Below are 18,120 nucleotides of genomic sequence, written 5' to 3' on the forward strand. Positions count from 1 at the left end.
GTATTTGAAAACACTTATCACCAGATTTATCTATTCTCATTTATGACACTTACATTTACTCAGTTATTTCCATTTTGAGAATCATATTTCTCATTAGATTGGAAAGAACACAGCTTAGGAACATGACTAAAAGTAAAACAAGAAAATCCAAAGTTCTGATGACACCTAAAAGAGCCTGTCCTAATCCATTCTTTTAAGCAAAAGAATCAGAGAACTAGTCTTTAATGCAGAGAAAGAATACTCTGAAATCACATGCAGAAAAAAAATTTAGAAGGCAATTCTTAAGTACTCTACTTCCACTTACACTTTCAACATGTAGAAAGCCAAGTACAGCACTGAATTCCTTCTGGAAGAACAAAACAGACTTCCTGCATGTAACAGTAATCCACTAGGGAGTAAGGTCAATGTTGCACTTTTGGTCATTATTCAGTCAATTATCTGTGGTAGGGATGAGACAAAAATTGAAGGCTATGAGAATGCTGCAAATGGCTTGACCTCAGACCAATTTTCATCTCTATTAGACATATGGATAAAAGCCCTATTTATGGGACTTGTGTGATGATTTTTAAAATTCCTGTTGCAAGGCAGAAATGTTAAATACTGTGTTTCAAAAGTCCTTAGGTAAGAAACTGCATGTGTGCATTTTAGTCCTGAGATGAAGTTTAGTACCCATTTTTTAATTTTTCCAGCAGAATCATTTAAACAAGCAGTACACTCAAGTGATGTAGCTTTAATTTTTTTTTGTAGTTGAGCTCTACGATACAAAAACACACACATTTGCAGAGCAATTGCAAAAAAGAAACATTTCACTGTGCTTAGCCCTCTGCATGCTTTGCTACAGAAAGACTCAAGCACTTCAAAAAAATCTGCTGCTAAGAATTCATGGGGTGAGAGGTATAATTAAACCTCAAAACTTAATATTCAAAAGCCTCAAATGATTATAGCTAGCACTCTGTGAACTTTGCTGTTCATGAGTTATTGAATCCACACTGATATACACATAAACTATTAATGCTCTTTTATTTAAAACTAATACACTACACTCTGTTTCAGCAATGGCTGCAAAACAATAAAAAGTAAAGCCAATATGCCATTCAAAAATTTAGCCCCCCATAGTATATCAATGTCAAACGGTGTGTCAACCAAAGATTCAATTCAGATAAGTGCCACCACCAAATTGTCTTGTTCCCAAACGTGCTTTAAGATTATCTTATTGCTTAAAATTTAATTTGTTCCAACTCACATCTCCATGACAACGTTGCCTAACCCTGCAAATCATTTGGGTAATTGGATATCTTATCTTTCTATTGCTCTCAAATCAAATGATTCTGCTAGAACTGCAGCAGCCAATCAAATTTACAGGCCTCCTGAGTAATAGACTCGCACAAGTAGCCACATTCATCTCCCCTTTACCGCTGTATTAGCCATGCTGCAACAGACTCTGGAAGTTGGCCTTCAAACTGTTTTAAATTATTAACACTGCAATTACCAATAGGAAGGCATGGGAAGGTTTATTCTCAACAGCTGCCTGAAATTCAATCTGACAAGCGGCAATAGGTAGCATTCATTTCAGCAGCTGTAACAAACTCTGTATTTTGAGTGTAAATAGTCAGTTTAACATAACTTATTAACAAATACAGCTTTTCCTCTGCCTCACATTTGTACTACTCATTTTAATTGCAAGGTCAGCCATTATAAGATTACATTAAAAACCCAGAAGACTGGCATGAAAAATCCTTAACTATGAAAAAAAAAAAAAACCAACAACCCACAAACACAAACAAAACCCCACACAAATACCAAAAAACACAACACACCACCATACTGCAAGTCAGAGTGGAAGAAGCAACAGAAATGTTGATAGACTAAAGTCTCAAGATGATAAAGCCACAGAATACCAGACAGCTTCCAATGTGTTTGTTTTTCAAATTTTTTGTTTAGTTTTTTTTTGGGGGGTGGGGGTTTGGTTGGGGTTTTTTGTTTGTTGGTGTTTTTTTTTTTTCTTTTTTAATTCAATACCTAAACTATACTTATCTGAATCCTCTTAGAATTCAGTTTAAATTACTGAGAGGCCATGTTAATTTCAACAAACTACACAGGATGCACAAATCAACCACTACACTTGCCAGACATCTAGTACAGGTTTGAACTTCGTTCAGCCGTAAAGTGAAGTGGCTAAATATATTTCAGATGTTTAATTTCAATGTTTTCTAAAATAATAGAGAGGCTGCTGTGTAGCTCTCAATAAACCACTGTACACAACTGCCCATTACTGTTTGCAGCTGTAAATGCTGCCGAATCCAAGCCAACAGGCAACAAAAAAGCTGTTGTCACACAATGGTAAAGCGTTCCTTTCACAACACCTATGTCAACACTCTTGTTAAACTTGGCTAAACAGGACAGTTACCACATTTCTCCTTTAATCCAACTTTAGCCAATCTTGCTTAAGCACTCACTACTGCAAAAGGTATGCTTATCCAAATTTTAGTTTCACAGCTTATTTTCCATGTCTAAGCTAATCTTCAATACACAGCAAAGTAATTAAAGCTCTGAAGTGAGAGCACAACTTTATTTTACTTTCAAGTTGTTTTCCAGCACACACCTTTTCCACTTACTTAGATTCCATGCAATGTTGAGCAAGTCAGAGGCTGATTCCAAATCTGACAAGGTCTTACCACTTTTGGTTCCAGTGGCAGACTTTCATCCAATCATCCAACCATCTTAAACAACTAGTCAAGCAGAAAACATTACTGAAATAGGAAGGAAAGTACCAGCCTAGCACACCACATCAAGTTAAATGGGCTTCATAGGAGATATCCATCATGCAACAACCCAGAGTACCAGAAGAACCAAGATGAGAGCAGAGGTTTTGGAGAGAAGCAGTTAGCTATATGATGAACTCCCCTCTTCCACAGGACTGCACCCTCATATGCTCTTACGGTACTCTAGAAGAAGCAAAATTATCCAAAATTATTCAAAATTATCCAGCATGCTTTGCATTATTACCCTTAAGGACATTACAAGTGAGCAATATACACTACACAAGAACAAGGAGAAGAAAAAAAAAAAAGAGAAAAAGAGATAAAAAAGTGATATACCTGTAACTGCTACATCTCTGTAATAGAGCCTCATTGCCTTTTCATTTGGTATAGGACATTTTAATGCTGCTTCCAGGTTTTTTTCTCACTTCCAGAAGCCACATCCAAATTTCTGCATATGTCCCTGCCCTGCCACACTCACTCACTTTATTCAGACAGCAGAAGAAAGTAAGATCTCTTGCATAGCTGGAGAAGTGCCTAAAACCATGCAACTTTGAAAAACTAGAGCATAAAGTTCCTCCAACCCAGAACACACATTTACAGCATGCAAGTCAGTATTCAGTCGTAATCAATATTCAAGTAAAACTATAAGAGCTGTAGAATCTGGACTGGACTTGAAGAGTAAGCATGTCATCTGACATTAAAAAAAAGGAGACTCTTCAGAGGGCTTGAAATATTGGGGGGTGGGGAGTATCACATGCTGCATTTCTTAGTACTTTAGAAATAATTACCAAATTAAACTTAACAAGTAAGTCATATGCAGTTTTGCATCCTAAATAAGTTTACCATCTTACAGTACTCAGTATATTCAAAGATCAGTTTCAAAACACTGTGAAGTCAGAAAAACAATTTAAAGCTTCAAGTGCCATCAGGTGACTCACTAATGAATAACACATTAAAAGGACTAAATGTTTGTTAGCAACTAGAACAATGCTCCACCACCAAAGATTATGAAAGAAAGGTGAAAATAATGGAGATTTTTATTACAGGGGAAAAAGTTTGGAAATTTTTCAGCAACACTCTGGGAACGTGTCAGTAACTTCTTTCCCTCCATTTTTTTTTTTTAATATGTATTCTCTTCCTCACAGAATAGAAAAACTAGTAACAATACTATCTAGATTACATTCTAATAGAGAAAAATGATTGAAACTGTTTGGAGAAACTAACTGGAGATTAATAATCATTGCAGAGCTTATCATTGGGACAAGGAAGACTGAAAAAGCAAATAAGACTTTGAGAAAGCAAATGCCAACTGGTAAGATCAAGTTCATAGAACAGGTTACTAGAGGGAGATAAAACAGCATTAAGAAAAGATGCCATTTCCTTTATGAAACAATATTAGGGACATGTTAATACATCTCAGAATGGAAGAAGGGACAGAGAAAAAGGGAAGTAATTGTGCCAACAACCTAAATCCTCGATTTTTAATTGACTTCATATAAAGAGCAAAACATATGGAAAGTAGAAACTAGGTCAGGTGAGGTAGTATGAACATGCACAGCACAAGCATGTATTTTTTAACTGTACCACTAGTAAACAACACTTAAAGCTACGGCTCTACAGATTAGAGTATTTAGAGAAGAACAACAACAACAAAAAGTTCAATCCCCTCAGAGTTCCCTTGATATGGTCACAGCACACTTAGAAAACCAGGAAGGCTATACTTTTTTCCACTTGTCTTAACTATACAAGAATCATTAACAACCACATATATTACTAGTTACATTAAGGTCAACACTGTAGTTTAAACAGAAAAGCAACAGATCAAAGCAAACCAAGTAAAACATCTTCAAACTGACTAGTCCTCATGAAATAAAGAAAGCCCATTAGTGAAGACTGATGGGCTAGTGTACACCCTGCAAATGTCAAGTGGATAGGAAACTATAAAAGGACAGCGCCTAATAGATGGAAAACAGCCTATGAAGGAGCAAAGAGACTCCAGCCTCATTACTATTCCTGAAGTTTAGAATACTAAAAAGCCTCTTATCCATACATTTTTAGGTGAAACAAAAATATAAATCACAACTCTTAAGTATTTTACAGCAGCAAACGTCATCTGAATTATTCAGTGTCCAAAAGAGTAAAGTAACTATGGCTGAGGGGCAGACAATGTTAACATCTTCACTAAGAATTTGACACTTGTAGCAGTGTTAAGAGCAACACAAACAGCACAGCTAAAACTTCTCAGGAGCAAGTATAAAACTGACAATTAAACCATATATGAATAAATCCTTCTCTTCTCCAAATTACTAAGTTCCTCATACATGATGGATCCAGTGTTTTTAAGTCTATCCCACTAACAAACAAAGATCTCTTCCTTTGTCCTAATTCTTAATTTGTAGAGAGCTTCAAGCTGAGAAAGAATATACTGCAGAATAGCTTCAGAACTCACTTTGGACTGAATAGAAAAATAGACTACAAAGGAAAAAGTCCAGGGATAAAAAAGGATAAAGACCCATAGCATGCCTATACAGGAACATAAAGGAAAAGGAAACAATGGGCCAGGAAGGAATCTCTCAGTCACAGGGATCAGAAGCTGAACACAAGTCAATAGCATGGTGTTGCAAAAAAAAAGGCTGCCACCAGAGTAAGCCATGCACCAAGTAAACACTCTATGCTGTTCAGCATAGGCATTTCCTCCCCTGGAGTGATGCACTTTGAGCACTGTACTTCAGTTAGGAGGCATTCAGAGAATTAACACTAGACTGTAGAAGCATGCAAAATGGTTCTAGAAAAACAGAACACTACCTAAGGTGAAAAAAAAAAAAAAAGAGTCAAAGCTCCAATGGGAAAGACTGAAGCTGTAACAGATGAAGTACTTCAACAGTAAGAACAAACACTTTTTGCTACCTAGAGAACTTGCCAGTCACCACCACTGTTGAGACTTTGCTAACAGTTAGGACAAGCACCCTATCAGCAATGACACTGGAAATAGCAAGTCCTGCTATGACACGGGAGGCACTAGGTGCTTTTCAGTGCAGCCATTCTACAGTTCCTACTTTGATTTAAAGAAACAAGCTATGAGTTTTTTATTGGTCTTGTTTGATTTTGTATTTTCTTAGCTGGCAATTTATGTCCACTATTTGACATCACAGACAGTTAGTTGTCTATAAAGCCTGGAAACCTTATAACCAGTTGCAAAAACTCAGAATTACTACACCCTAACTCATACACAAAGAACTGCTTCTTAAAAATTTTGTTGTAAATGCAAATTGTTCTGGCAACACTACAAAAAATGTTTTTCTATTAGTTATTTTTCCGAAGAAATCACAAGGTTTTCATTCTCTCCCCAGCTCTGGGATTTAATTCAAACTTCTACATCTAAAAAAGTTGGAATCATCATAGCACCAAGCAGAGAGCACAGCAATTCTGGGAGCTTTAGAAGACTTACAAATTCCATAAACAGGCAGATCATAAAAATGACCCCGTTTCAGACATCTTTTCATTTTCTTGAACTAACAAAAGGAGGTTTCCTCAGAGACTTACTATCGAATTCAGATGAAGCTGAACAAGTATACCCATTCTTACTCCTCCAAAACTGAGAGCTATCTTTTTGGTTTTGCTTGCTAATCCATAGAAGCCTTTAAAATGGCACAGAGAGGTGGCAGCTTTTTGCACTCTAAATCAATTTTATCCTGAGCCATCAACTGCACGTTCCAGTACAGAGAAAGAACAGTCCTTCCCTTCTAATTCAAAAATCCATACTACCATTGCCCTTGCAAACTGCTAAACAAGCAGTATCGGCAATTCACTTGTGTTCTGTAATGTATTTACTGCAAATCCCAACAGCTTGCCTCCTAATGCAGCTTTGTATTGTGTCTGTTTTCGTCAATACACTGACTGGTCAGCTTACAAGTAAGTTGCTTTGACTAACTGTTTACACAAACATCAAAAAGCTTCAAGAGGAATAAAGAAAGACTGAACAGGGAAAAAAAAAAAAGAGAAAATAACATCCATACTGATAACAGAGAGAGACCAAACAAAAAAACACTACATGCAAAGGCAAATGAACTTCTGATTTGCTATCACATAGCTAAAAAGGCTGGCTAGCTCTTCAGATCACCTAAGAAGTGCAAAGTATTTCCAGACAAGCAGCCCTGAACAGAAGTTTAACTAACACCCCTCAAAGAACTTTAATCTGTAATTTCATCACCTATGTTAATTTGTACACAGCAAAGAACATGCAGAAAAGGTGAGAGCAACTCAGCCAATCCTAGTGGTTGAAGGAAGAGAAGGCAGAAGGGGGAAATATCCAGAAAACAGATGTAATAATATAAATCTCTGGTTCATCTGCACCTGAGGAATTGCATGTGATTCTAGTCCACTCATTTCATAAGCCATGTTAAAATGATCAAGGTTAAGGGAAAAGCAAGGCAGATGATAAAAAAAAAGCCACACAACTATGTATGTTGACTGCCTAACAAGGAGGCAACACAAATGGGTTACAACAGACATAGAAAATTGAGTGCACTGAAAAAGCAGCTAGGAATTAACCACTTAGCTATTTTGAAAGTCATGGATCATCACATGAACACAGTGGAAACCAGGTTCAAAGCAAACAAAGGGTAGTTTTTGTCCTGCACCTGGGACAACCTCCTCCTCATCCCACCACAACCAGGGTTAGAAAGCAGTTCTGCAGGAGGGCACAGGTGCCTGGGGGATAAGTTCAATAGGCATCAGACCCACACCCTTGTGCTGGAAGAAGGCTACATCTCATATTGGGATAACAGCACTACTGTAATCAGCTGGCTGATTCAAATACATTGTTCTCCTTTCTGTTCCCCTTACTAGGCAAAAAGGAAGATATTGCCAAACTGCAGCAAGTCACTAAGTGATGCCAGTAAGATGATTAGAGAATCAGTGTTATGGTAGCAGGAAGAAGTTGCATTTATTTAGTTTCAAGAAGAGGAAGAAAAATGGGACAGGAGAACCCACTACTGACAGAGAGTATTAAGCCACATTCTTCTTAGAGGGGGCACAGCAGAAGAACAGAAGGCAGGCAACAGCAACCAGTGCAGAAATGCAAAGTTTTAGTTAGTGAAGGAAGAAAATTAATCACAATGAAGATAGATCAAATACTGGAAAATGTTGCCCAGAGATGTCACACAAGATTACTTGCACAAAATATTTCAGATGGAAATTTCACACTTGCAAAAGCACAGGCTGAAAGTTCAGGCTGAACAAGAGACCAGCTTTCAAGTACTTCAAGAGCCATTGCCTATAAGAAGCATAAGGGCGGACTGTTAAACTAGCTGTTTTGACAATTATGTTCTGAAACCAGGAATTTTCCCTGTCAGCTGTTGTTTTTCTCCCTTCTAAAAAGAACTATGCGAACAACCACTATTGCTGAGCTACACTCACAGTCTAAGTGTGATGCAAAAGACTAAAATAGTAATGTCTGACATAATTGCCATCAGATATCCCTAAATCTTACCTCAAGTGGAAAAATAAACTCATTAGTTCCACTCAAAGCTGTTATAATTTTCTAAATAACATTACTGTGCAGTCATCTGATAAGCACCAGTTAACCCAAATTTGTTCTTAAAGGCTTTTATTATATGCCAGCCTGCTATCAAACATGTATGACCCTATCATCCATTTTGCACAGAAGACACCATGCAATTTTACCCCTATGCTCTCAGAGCAGGGTAAGAGGAAAGGCAATTCAAATACTCAGCTTGGTTTGATGTAACAACCAGCACAACAAGGAAGAGCGTTAAGCTTTGTCTCTGAAATCTGTTGTGATAGAAGAGCATTGCACAAAGCATTTTCCTTCTTCCCACATCACAAAATAGCAAGATGCTTTTTTTGCTCACTTTAACCAATCCATAAGGCACATCAGAGATTCGTCTGCCTATGTTCCAGCAACGGAAGGTTAAGTTCAACAATGCAGCTGGTAAGAATGCATTTTCTTGCTTCCTCTACAGTTCTGTGGAGAACCTGAAATCTCATAGACGACGTCTAAAATGTTAGTTTATCAGGCAATATTTGACATATGTAGAGTGTTTACACTGTGATATACTTCCACATTAAGTTGTATATGGATATGACATAATAGATGGCATCTAAAATACAGTTATCTAAAAGCTGCATGGAGACGTATTTTGCATAGTGCTCTAAGACTGTCAGCTAATTCCGTCACAGTAATGCTGGCCTCAAGCTTCAATGAGGTCTAAAAGTCAAGAAAGCTGAAATCTAAAGACTGCTCAAGCTGGACACTCTAGTTGTGGTTGAAATGGCTGCACCAGTGATACAACAGTACTAATTTAGAAACCAAGTATTTGTCAAATAAGTATAATTTTGAGTCACGAAAGTATCACATCCATATGAAATTTAACATTTTATTTTTTAAATAAAAGCAGGGTTTGCATGTTCTATGTGGCAGTGCCAGCTGCAGAATGTTCTTGTAACACTCGCTGCACACCACAAATCCTTAAGGATTAAGTTTTCATTCCAATAATTAAAATGCAAGTAGGAAAAGGAGAAAAAAAAATTCATCTTTAAATCTCTTTCAACAGCACAGACATCCTACTCAGGTGTTACAAAGAGCTACCCAAACTACTTAATTCCTTTCTATTTAACCCACTTCTGAAAACTAACATTTCAACAAGGTATCAGCAAAAATTCTGTCCTTTGCCAGAGTATTAGAAATTATTTCACAAAGCAGTCCAAGCTAAAAGAGATATCTAACTCTTGCACAAGCAGTTTGGAAGTTTGTACACTTTTCTTATTAACAACCTGGATGAGGGGATTGATTGTACCCTCAGCAAGTTTGCCAATGACAGAAAACTGGATAGGGGTGGCCTTTACGCTGTGCTCCCATCCAACGAGATCTGTAGCCGTCATGGTAGGGCGAAACAGGCCCAGCACAAAACCCGGAAAGACCCTGATGTATCTAGATATGGTCCCCCTGTCCCCTCTCCTTCCTGCAGAAAGTCAGGGCAACGCGGGAAAAAGAACGAAGGGGACAGGACCACGCACATCTGGTAAACAAGTTTGTTTCTGGGGTAAGAGCAGGTGTACTGGCCACTGCTCCCAGACCAGGCCTTTGTTTCTGCCTTTTATGGCTACAGCCTGGCAGAACCCTTTCCATTGGGTAACTATGCGCTGGCTTCAGTTGCCCTATTGGCCCAAATAGATCTCAGGCAAGATATATATACAGGCCGATTTCTAGTTGCCTTTCCCTTGCTCTTAAACCTTGATCAAGCCTTGCTTGAACCTGCTTGGACCTATCTTTCTTGAAGTTGCCTCGAGTTGCCCTGCCCTGCTTCGAGTGCCCGGTCCAGAGCCTCGGATAAAAGCCATGAGCCTACACTGCAAGCCAGAGAAGCCACAAGCTTAGGAGTCAGAGGAGTCAGAGCCAAGTCTGCTTCCCCTTGCAACCAGAAAATTGCCGTGCCTCAGTTTACCCAGAACAACACAAGTACCCGTCATGAAGAACATGTCGCAAACCACCCACTGTCCACTGAAGCCAAATCAGCTCTGGGACCACGTGGCACCCTTCTTGCCAGCAATCTGCCATGCCTGGCATACAAGAGAGCCCCAAAACCTCATCAGCTAATACACAGCAGCAGCACTCCCCACTTAGGTGGAATCAACTGTAATTAATTCATTGCCTCTTCTTAAAGTTTCTTATCAAGTCTTCACCCCTGCCCCACTGTGATTGAGCACCATTTTCGCTCCCAGGGTTCCTCTCTTTCCATGTTATTTCCTCCCAGTTTGCATAGAATTATCGTTGCATTTGCCTAAAGACAGTACATTCCCATTGTAAATATATATTCCAACTATACAACAAACCTATTTAACGAGTTTTTGGCAATTTTCCATATTAATAAAAAGTTATTAATATTTTAATTAATGTCTGTTTGCCATATTGTGTATTAGTTAAATACAATTCCTTAATATTAGTAGTTCATATAGTCTGCTATAACTGGTTCAGCAGTGTTGAATTTTTCTTTCTTTGGCTGCCTGCCACTGAAAAAAAAGCTAATCTTGCATCTAAACAATCTAGGCATTAAATGCACAGAAAGCCTTATCTTCTCACTTATGACACAAGAGGACAGAGCTGGTGGAAATAAAGAGGTGCTGCCCTCAGCTTTTAACACCCAATCAATTCTACATCTTGGCAGTAGTAGTTGATGCATCCACAGATGTCACAGTGGAGAAAATGTGACTTGGACAGTATAACACACTGGAAAAACATAAGACCACACAAAATATTTTTATTCTGTTTCGACAGATATGAAAACAATATCTGAATGAAAGGCATGCACCCTAAATGAATCCTGAGGTACTTGTTTCTGTTTCAGGTATGCAAATTCTAGGAACTACTTACTTTAAAATAATTTCTCTGAAAACAGTATAAGAATTCACACACAACATCCTCCATAGAACTAACCACTTAAAGTCTTTTTTAAAATACTAAAAAACCCTATGTAGAAACAACAAACAGAAAGAGCTCAACCCACAAGCCAGCCACAAATATGCCAAAACAGATTGTTCCCTGACCACTGCTGGAAAAAAGCAGCAACTCGATTTAAGCACACAGTCATGCAATTAAACACTACAAAGAACCAAAGGTCAAGTTGTGAAGGTATGAAAGAAGCTTTCCCATAGCTCTTTCTGGACTTGTATATGACATATTTAAGTGGAAAGCTCTGTACTACACCTGTTTATGTACGGAAACTCCACCTTGTTTATAATAACAACATTCAAGTCCTGACTAACTCTGTTTTAGTCAAATTATAATAGATCAAATTAAATGAAGAGGGAACTGTTGATGCAACCATAAGAATTCAAGCCTTTCATGTGCAGGCAAAATGCAACCACTTTATTTTATTGAAGAGATCCTACCACACTGCAAAAAGGAACACTGTTTCAGCACATTTTTTTTCCCATCAGCAGACCAAGCACTCAGTCTGAAGAGCTTCACACTGAGTGAGTCCAGCATCCACATAAGAGGCAGGCCTTAAAAACATTACAGTGGAAAGTTTCCCCATCACCACATTTTTCAGTAACAAAGACATTGGCAGAAATGACAATTTTTCCTGTCCTCTGATGATGCCTTGCTAGCAATTGGTTATAAGCCACAAAGCAGGAATAATTTCAGCCTATCAGGAGTTCAGCTAATGCCCAGTTTCCCCCTAGAGAGAATTCCTGTCAAATGTAATGAGAGCGCCAAAGGCCCTCTCGACAATGTAACAAGCGATTAGGCCATACTGGTGATCAGCCAGCAAAAAGCATGAAGATGAGCCTGGCTACACCCTTGGGGCTAAACATCACCAGTTTTAGTAAGAATTATGGTTACCATCTACCAAAAGCTTCCAGTGAACTTATCAGCAGTGAAAATTCAGAAGAATGTCATTGGTACATTTTGTTTCCTGTAACCAAAGACCATCTACATAGCGAACTTAACACCATTATGCATCCTCATTGAAGGCATCTACATGAGTCTTTACATGACGGTGATACTTTTATTAGAAATTAGAATAACTTAAAAAGCATAGTATGAGAGACTCCTATTCAAAGAAATGTATTTGTCTTCAAAAGCTTATTCTTTCCTTGACAGCATAGAGAGAGCATGTTCTACTCTCTCTGGCTAGAACCAGCACAGATAAAATGCTGTTTTAAATTTTAAAATACCTGCCTACTGGGTATGAAATTATAGTTGCCATACATAAAGAATACTAAGCTTTTCAATACACAGATGGTAAGGTCAAAGCATAACCTCAGCTCTGACACTCTTTACTCTTGTGGACTTAACTGATTTTACATAAAGTTGATTCCTAGTATATTTAACAAGTCACACATTCATTTTGCACCAAGTGAGAACTTAAGGAGAAATTCTTCACTTTGAGGATGATGGAGCACTGGATAGGCTGCCCAGAGAGGTTGTGAACGCTCCTCTAGAGACTTTCAAAACCTACCTGGATGCATTCCCTTGCAACCTCATCTAGGCTTCAGCAAGGGGCTTGAAATAGATGATCTCCAGAGGTTCCTTCCAACACCTAGCATTCTACAAAAACTTTTAGGAAAACAAACAAAAAATCCCCAACAAAAATCAAAGAAAGAAATCTCTAAATAACAAAGCCTGTAAAAGTCACCTCACTGGAAAAACTAACATTCTTCTAGAACAGAAGACTAATACAGCTACAGGACAGAACCAAGTTAAACACTACTTTAGTTTTTTCTGTCTACCTGTTTGGAGTATTACTTTTTTAATTAGAAAAAAACAAACAAACAAAAAAAAACAAACAAGAACAACAACTTTTCTTATTTTTACCAACACTTTGTAACCAAGTAAGAGTACCTCTAAAAACCAAAAGAACAGAGAATACCTACCCAGCTTTGCAGACAGGACGTTATCTTTGAATTATTATAATATAACCTTATCAAATATAGTTTTTAGAAAACAAAACAAAAATAATCGAAGAGTTCAGAGTTACAAAAGGAAAATTCAACTCTGTAATTCACTTGTTTAATCAAAGTCTTTGAATATACTGAAGACCCAAAGCCTGAACTAATCGATTTCCTTGCTATGCCCTAGTCAGTCAGCCATGCTCTTTAACTTAATGAAACAAGAGTTTCAGATTAAATAGCACATGTGCATGAAGAAAGAATTGTACTGTTGCACTTTGAAATGTGTCCAACTGTGCAACTTCATCTAATGATAATTTTTTTCAAAAGGCCATCAATTTCTGAAAGACTTATTGTACCAGCATCTTGATGAAAGTGAATGTCAGCTATCTACAGAATACTTACATCCTAGCATTAATGCATTATTTGGCAGACAATGACTACTCAATAGAGGGTCCTCTGGGCTGAGCAATCATTTAGCTTTTCTTCTGAGGTCCTTAGTGTCTTGTTCCAGTTCAATACTATTTTTATTCAGCATTATAGCAGTAGTAAGTGTGAATTTTATGGAAATTTGCAAATTCATAGTCGTAACTAGAGCTTTCCAAGTCACTAATCTTTTCATACCTTTAAATGGCAAAGACTCGAGGAACTATCACTACATGTGCTACACACACATAAAACCAGTTCTAAACATCAAATGCTCTACCACTAATAAAACAAAAACGCATAAAGCACTGAATTATATTTTTGAAACCACCAACACAAGACCTTTCCTATGTTTGCTAACATCATTCAGGACCAATAACAAGAAAGCCTTGTCACTAAACCTAAATTGTACCTCATGTGACAGCACACAGGCAAATGTTTAGTCATCACAGTTACAAATCAGCCTACTGATGCAAATACACAATACAATCACCCAAACAGAAATAGAACAGCTACTTTTAAATGCACTAGATGGACTTCAGATTTTGTAGTTTAGAAAACAAAATACTTTACCTGCTTGTGCATTTCAATGTTTAATCCATACGACATTTCATAATACTGCAAATAAAGAAGCATACATTATTCTCTCATGCTGACTTACTTTGTACCAGGAGATATTCACTGATGAATAGAAAACCCAGTTATACTTACCATCACATAGTGCCTCTGCATTTCTGTCTTTTCGCTTGCCAGTTTCTCACATTCCAATTTAAGGCTATAAAATAGATCACACTTTAATATAACTTATGTCAAACGTTTTGACATTTACACACTTTATTTGCATTTTGAGAAAAACAGCTAATTAAAAATCTTCAGACTAGTATGAAAATAAGGCTTAATTCATATTTTAAATACAAAGGCTAAACAGGAACTTTACAAGATATTTCATAAGTGCTGTATGAGACCCAAACATATCCAGCCTTCATGCTTTGACAAAGAGCTCCTATGAAGTGCTACAACTTTTAAGCAAGAGTTTCTTCATAGTTCTTATTATTAATAAAACAGAAGTATTTATTTGTATATGACATTATTGCCAAGTAACACCACTCAAGTTTACTATTACAACTACAGTAGGCCTGTAATTCTTAACTGTAAGTATGCTCTAGCTAATGCTATCTTGCCCACAGCTTGAAAAACATCGGTAACCTTATGACTATTATTTACAAGCAAGCTTGTTTACTATATTTGTTTTTATAAATTAAAAGTTGCATTTGGCACTTGCATATCTCTCATCAGTAACCATGGTTTAAGTTCGACTACTTTCACTAAAGGCAAAACCTCAACATTCCCTGTATTACCTGGCAAACTGCTTTTAGACATAGGTAAACATTCTTGGAAACAATTAGTATGTAAACCACTAGTTTTTTGTTTTTTTGTTTTTTTTTTTTTACCTCTTACAGCTTCATTATTGAAAGTTTTTAGTTTAAACTGCATTTCTACAGTAATAAACGTCTCAAACGAGTCAACCGTTTTAAGACTATGACTGCAGTATCATAGGTGAGAAAAAGGAAGCCTAATCAAAATCAAGCAATTTCTAATAGGAAAATATGTAAAATTTTTGTTCCTATCCAGACCTTGCAAACGCATGTAAGTACCAAGTTAAGGATGATTAATGCCCTTGATTGGCAATTGCCTTGTGTACATTAGAATCTATACCCTAAATCTCCGTAGGGACTTCTGCAGCAAGCACAAACACAAGAGCGTCTAAAGAGTATCTCAGCAATCAGAAAGGCATGCCACAGCTTCAGTAATCACATCAACTTTGTATACTTTTGTACTCGTGTGCTCATGGTTCTTTAAGCACCGCACGCCGGCATTTTACTAATCTTTGCGTTAACGCTACACACAGAGTAAGCACGAGAATAGGTCTCGTTAACGCTCTGTGCCACAGAATTAGCGCAGTTCTTCTTTCGAAATACTTTTCAAAAAATTATTCTACGTACGGATCCCTAACACCTTGGGAATTTAAAACTCCACACAAGCGTCGAATCGCTGCAGCTTCGACAGCACCATCCTCTCCCAACTGCCCGGACAGCCCGTCGGCAGCACGGATCGGCGCAGGGCAGCCCAGTCGTGAGCGCCCTGTCCTCTGGGCACACCCCGCCACTGTTGGGAACCAGGGCCCCCCGCCACCGCCCCTCAACGACACGGTCAGCAAAGAGCGACGATGCGGGGAGGGCCGGCCCTGCGGCCGGGCTCAGCCGCGACACCGCACGCCACCGCCCGGTCGCGGCCGTTCAGTGCAGTCCCCCGCGCCCGGCAGAGGACGGGGCAACGACCCCCAGCCCCGAGGCGCTCACCTGTGGTACTGGGCCTGGAGGAACTGGAACTCCTCCTTGATGCGGTCCAGCGACTCCGGGATGGTGAATTTGAAAGGCTGTCCCGCAGCCTGATGCGGGGTCTGAGGCGGCGGCCGGCACGGAAGAGAGAGGCACGTTCAGACACAGCGCGGCCGCCGCGCGCGGGGGCAGCCGCAGCCGGGCTAGGCATGGGGGGAAGCAAGGGAGGCAGGCAAGAACGGAGACCCCAGCGCACCCTGCCCGACACCGCCGCGGGACTCTGCGCACTTCTTACCCACCTTCCCGTCCCTCATCTGCGAGGGGGCGAGGCTAACCGCGCTCCAGGAGCCGCTCCGGTCCCTACCTACCCGCTTCTGCCGCCGGCGTCTACACGAAAGCGGGGCGTGCCGGCTCCTCCCCGCCGACCCCCGCCGCGGGGGCACGGCCGGGACGCCACGATCGGCGGGGAGGGCGATGTTTCCCGGCCCGGCAGCCAACCTTCGCCGTCATTCCCAAGGCAAGTAAGTTACCCATGAAACGGAAGGGGAAGGGGGCGCAGAGAGGCGCGATGCACCACTCCAACCTGAGGGAACTTCGGAGGGCGCCCGCCCAGCCCCTGCCGCGCTCCCCACCAACCCTGTACCCCTGCCACCACGGAGCGCCGGTCCAGGCAATACTTACGGGGTGCCGGCTCTGGGGAAACATGGCTCTGGCCGCGGTGGGGCTTCCTCGCAGCGCGGTTCTCGCGACGAGCTCCCACCCTCTCCTGGCTTCACAACCGGGGCGCCGAGCGGGTAGGAGCGGCGACACCCGTCCTCCGCCTTCCTTCCGCCGCAGGCAACACTGGGGGCGAGGCGCTGCTCAGTGTTCCCGCCGCGGGGACATCCTTTGGCCGCGCCGTCCTTTGTTGCTGTTGTTACGGGGAGGACTGTGGGGTATCCAGGGGAGGCGGACGTGCCACGCTCGGGACGGTAACAGCGCTCCGCGGTGCCGCCTTCGGCAGCGCTCCGGTTTGTGAGCGGCTCTCACAGAGACCCTGATCGCGCCGGAACAATACCCGATGGGGCGGGGAGAGCCGTGGCCACCCCGCCGCGCGAGCGAATAACCCTTCTCGGTCTCGCAAGTTGCCGATGCAGTCGTAAAGCCGGAAACCCTAGATATTGACGACTCCTCTCCCCACTTCTGCCTCTCGCCAAGAGGGTAATATCCACCCGGGGTAAGTGGGACGCGGTGTCAGCGGAAGGACCGTCGCAAGCTGAGGGGCCGAAATAAAGTCTCCAGGGAGTGCCGCGGTGCTCCCGGGCGTCGGCGGAGGGGCCAGGTCATTGGCAAGACGCGGAGCGATGTACAAGGGAGGAAGGCGGGAGGAGGACGAAGGGGGCGGAGGAGAGGCTCTGTACCGCCGACCCCGATCGGAGCAGCTCCAGTAGCACATGCACGAAACGTAGGAGGGCAGAGGGGGCACCACACACGCAGCAGAGGTGCCTCCGTGACTTGCAGAGAGGTCCCTAGGACAAAAGAAAACCAAAAGCCCTCAAAATGTCAGCTGACCCGATCGGCCAGGCCTTCCGCTCCGTCGGGGGATGGGGGATAAGAGGAAGGATAAAGAAAAAACGATAAAAGCGTCCGTATCAGGCCTAAATCTGACGGGAAGCTTCTTCGTGCAACGGCACCAGTGCAGCCTCCTTAGGATGGGCGCACATGGGAGAGCAACGCGTCTCACCCGAGCGCGGTACATCGTGGAGGCATCAGCAGTAGAAGCATCCTCATCCTCCCCCTCCTCTTCGTTACCCTGGGGTAAAGTTTTCGGCGGCTGAAAAATCTGGACACAAGCGGCCGGAAACGTCGGCGGCCTCCTTTCTCCCTGTTCTCCGCGATGAGGAAAAGGGGCAGATGGAGTGGGCCGGCGGGAGACACTCGGCGGGACGGGCGCGCGGCAGCGGCCGAGCAGGACGCTCTGTCCTCACCCGCGCCGCTTACATTAGCACGCGGTTTCACACTCCGCCAGCTAACCAGCCGCCCGGCTCCACCTACGCCGCCGCCGGAGGGTGGGCTACCGCCGCCGCTACCCAGTTACCAGCTCTGGAACCAACGTGGGCCCGTGACGGAGTGCGGCCCCAAGGACCAATAGCGAGAGCCCGAGCCCCACCGCCACTCAGCCTTTCACTGGGAACCATTTC

At 41.4% G+C, this 18,120-nt stretch overlaps 1 protein-coding gene across 8 annotated transcripts in view; it reads right to left on the reverse strand.

Moving 5' to 3' along the window:
• The window catches only part of LOC128979196 (transducin-like enhancer protein 1), a 72,525-nt gene extending 55,880 nt beyond the window's left edge, over window positions 1–16,645 (reverse strand). For all 8 annotated transcript variants that reach the window (XM_054397364.1, XM_054397363.1, XM_054397358.1 and 5 more), the window contains exons 1-4: window positions 16,622–16,645; window positions 15,962–16,062; window positions 14,313–14,376; window positions 14,175–14,219 (exon numbers count right to left, since the gene is read on the reverse strand). In XM_054397364.1, coding sequence (XP_054253339.1) covers window positions 14,175–14,219; window positions 14,313–14,376; window positions 15,962–16,062; window positions 16,622–16,645 — 234 coding nt within the window. The remainder of the gene's footprint in view (window positions 1–14,174; window positions 14,220–14,312; window positions 14,377–15,961; window positions 16,063–16,621) is intronic.
• Between the last annotated feature and the right edge of the window lie 1,475 nt (window positions 16,646–18,120).

The sequence above is a fragment of the Indicator indicator genome, chromosome Z (assembly GCF_027791375.1).
Source record: "Indicator indicator isolate 239-I01 chromosome Z, UM_Iind_1.1, whole genome shotgun sequence".
Taxonomy (NCBI): Eukaryota; Metazoa; Chordata; class Aves; order Piciformes; family Indicatoridae; genus Indicator; species Indicator indicator.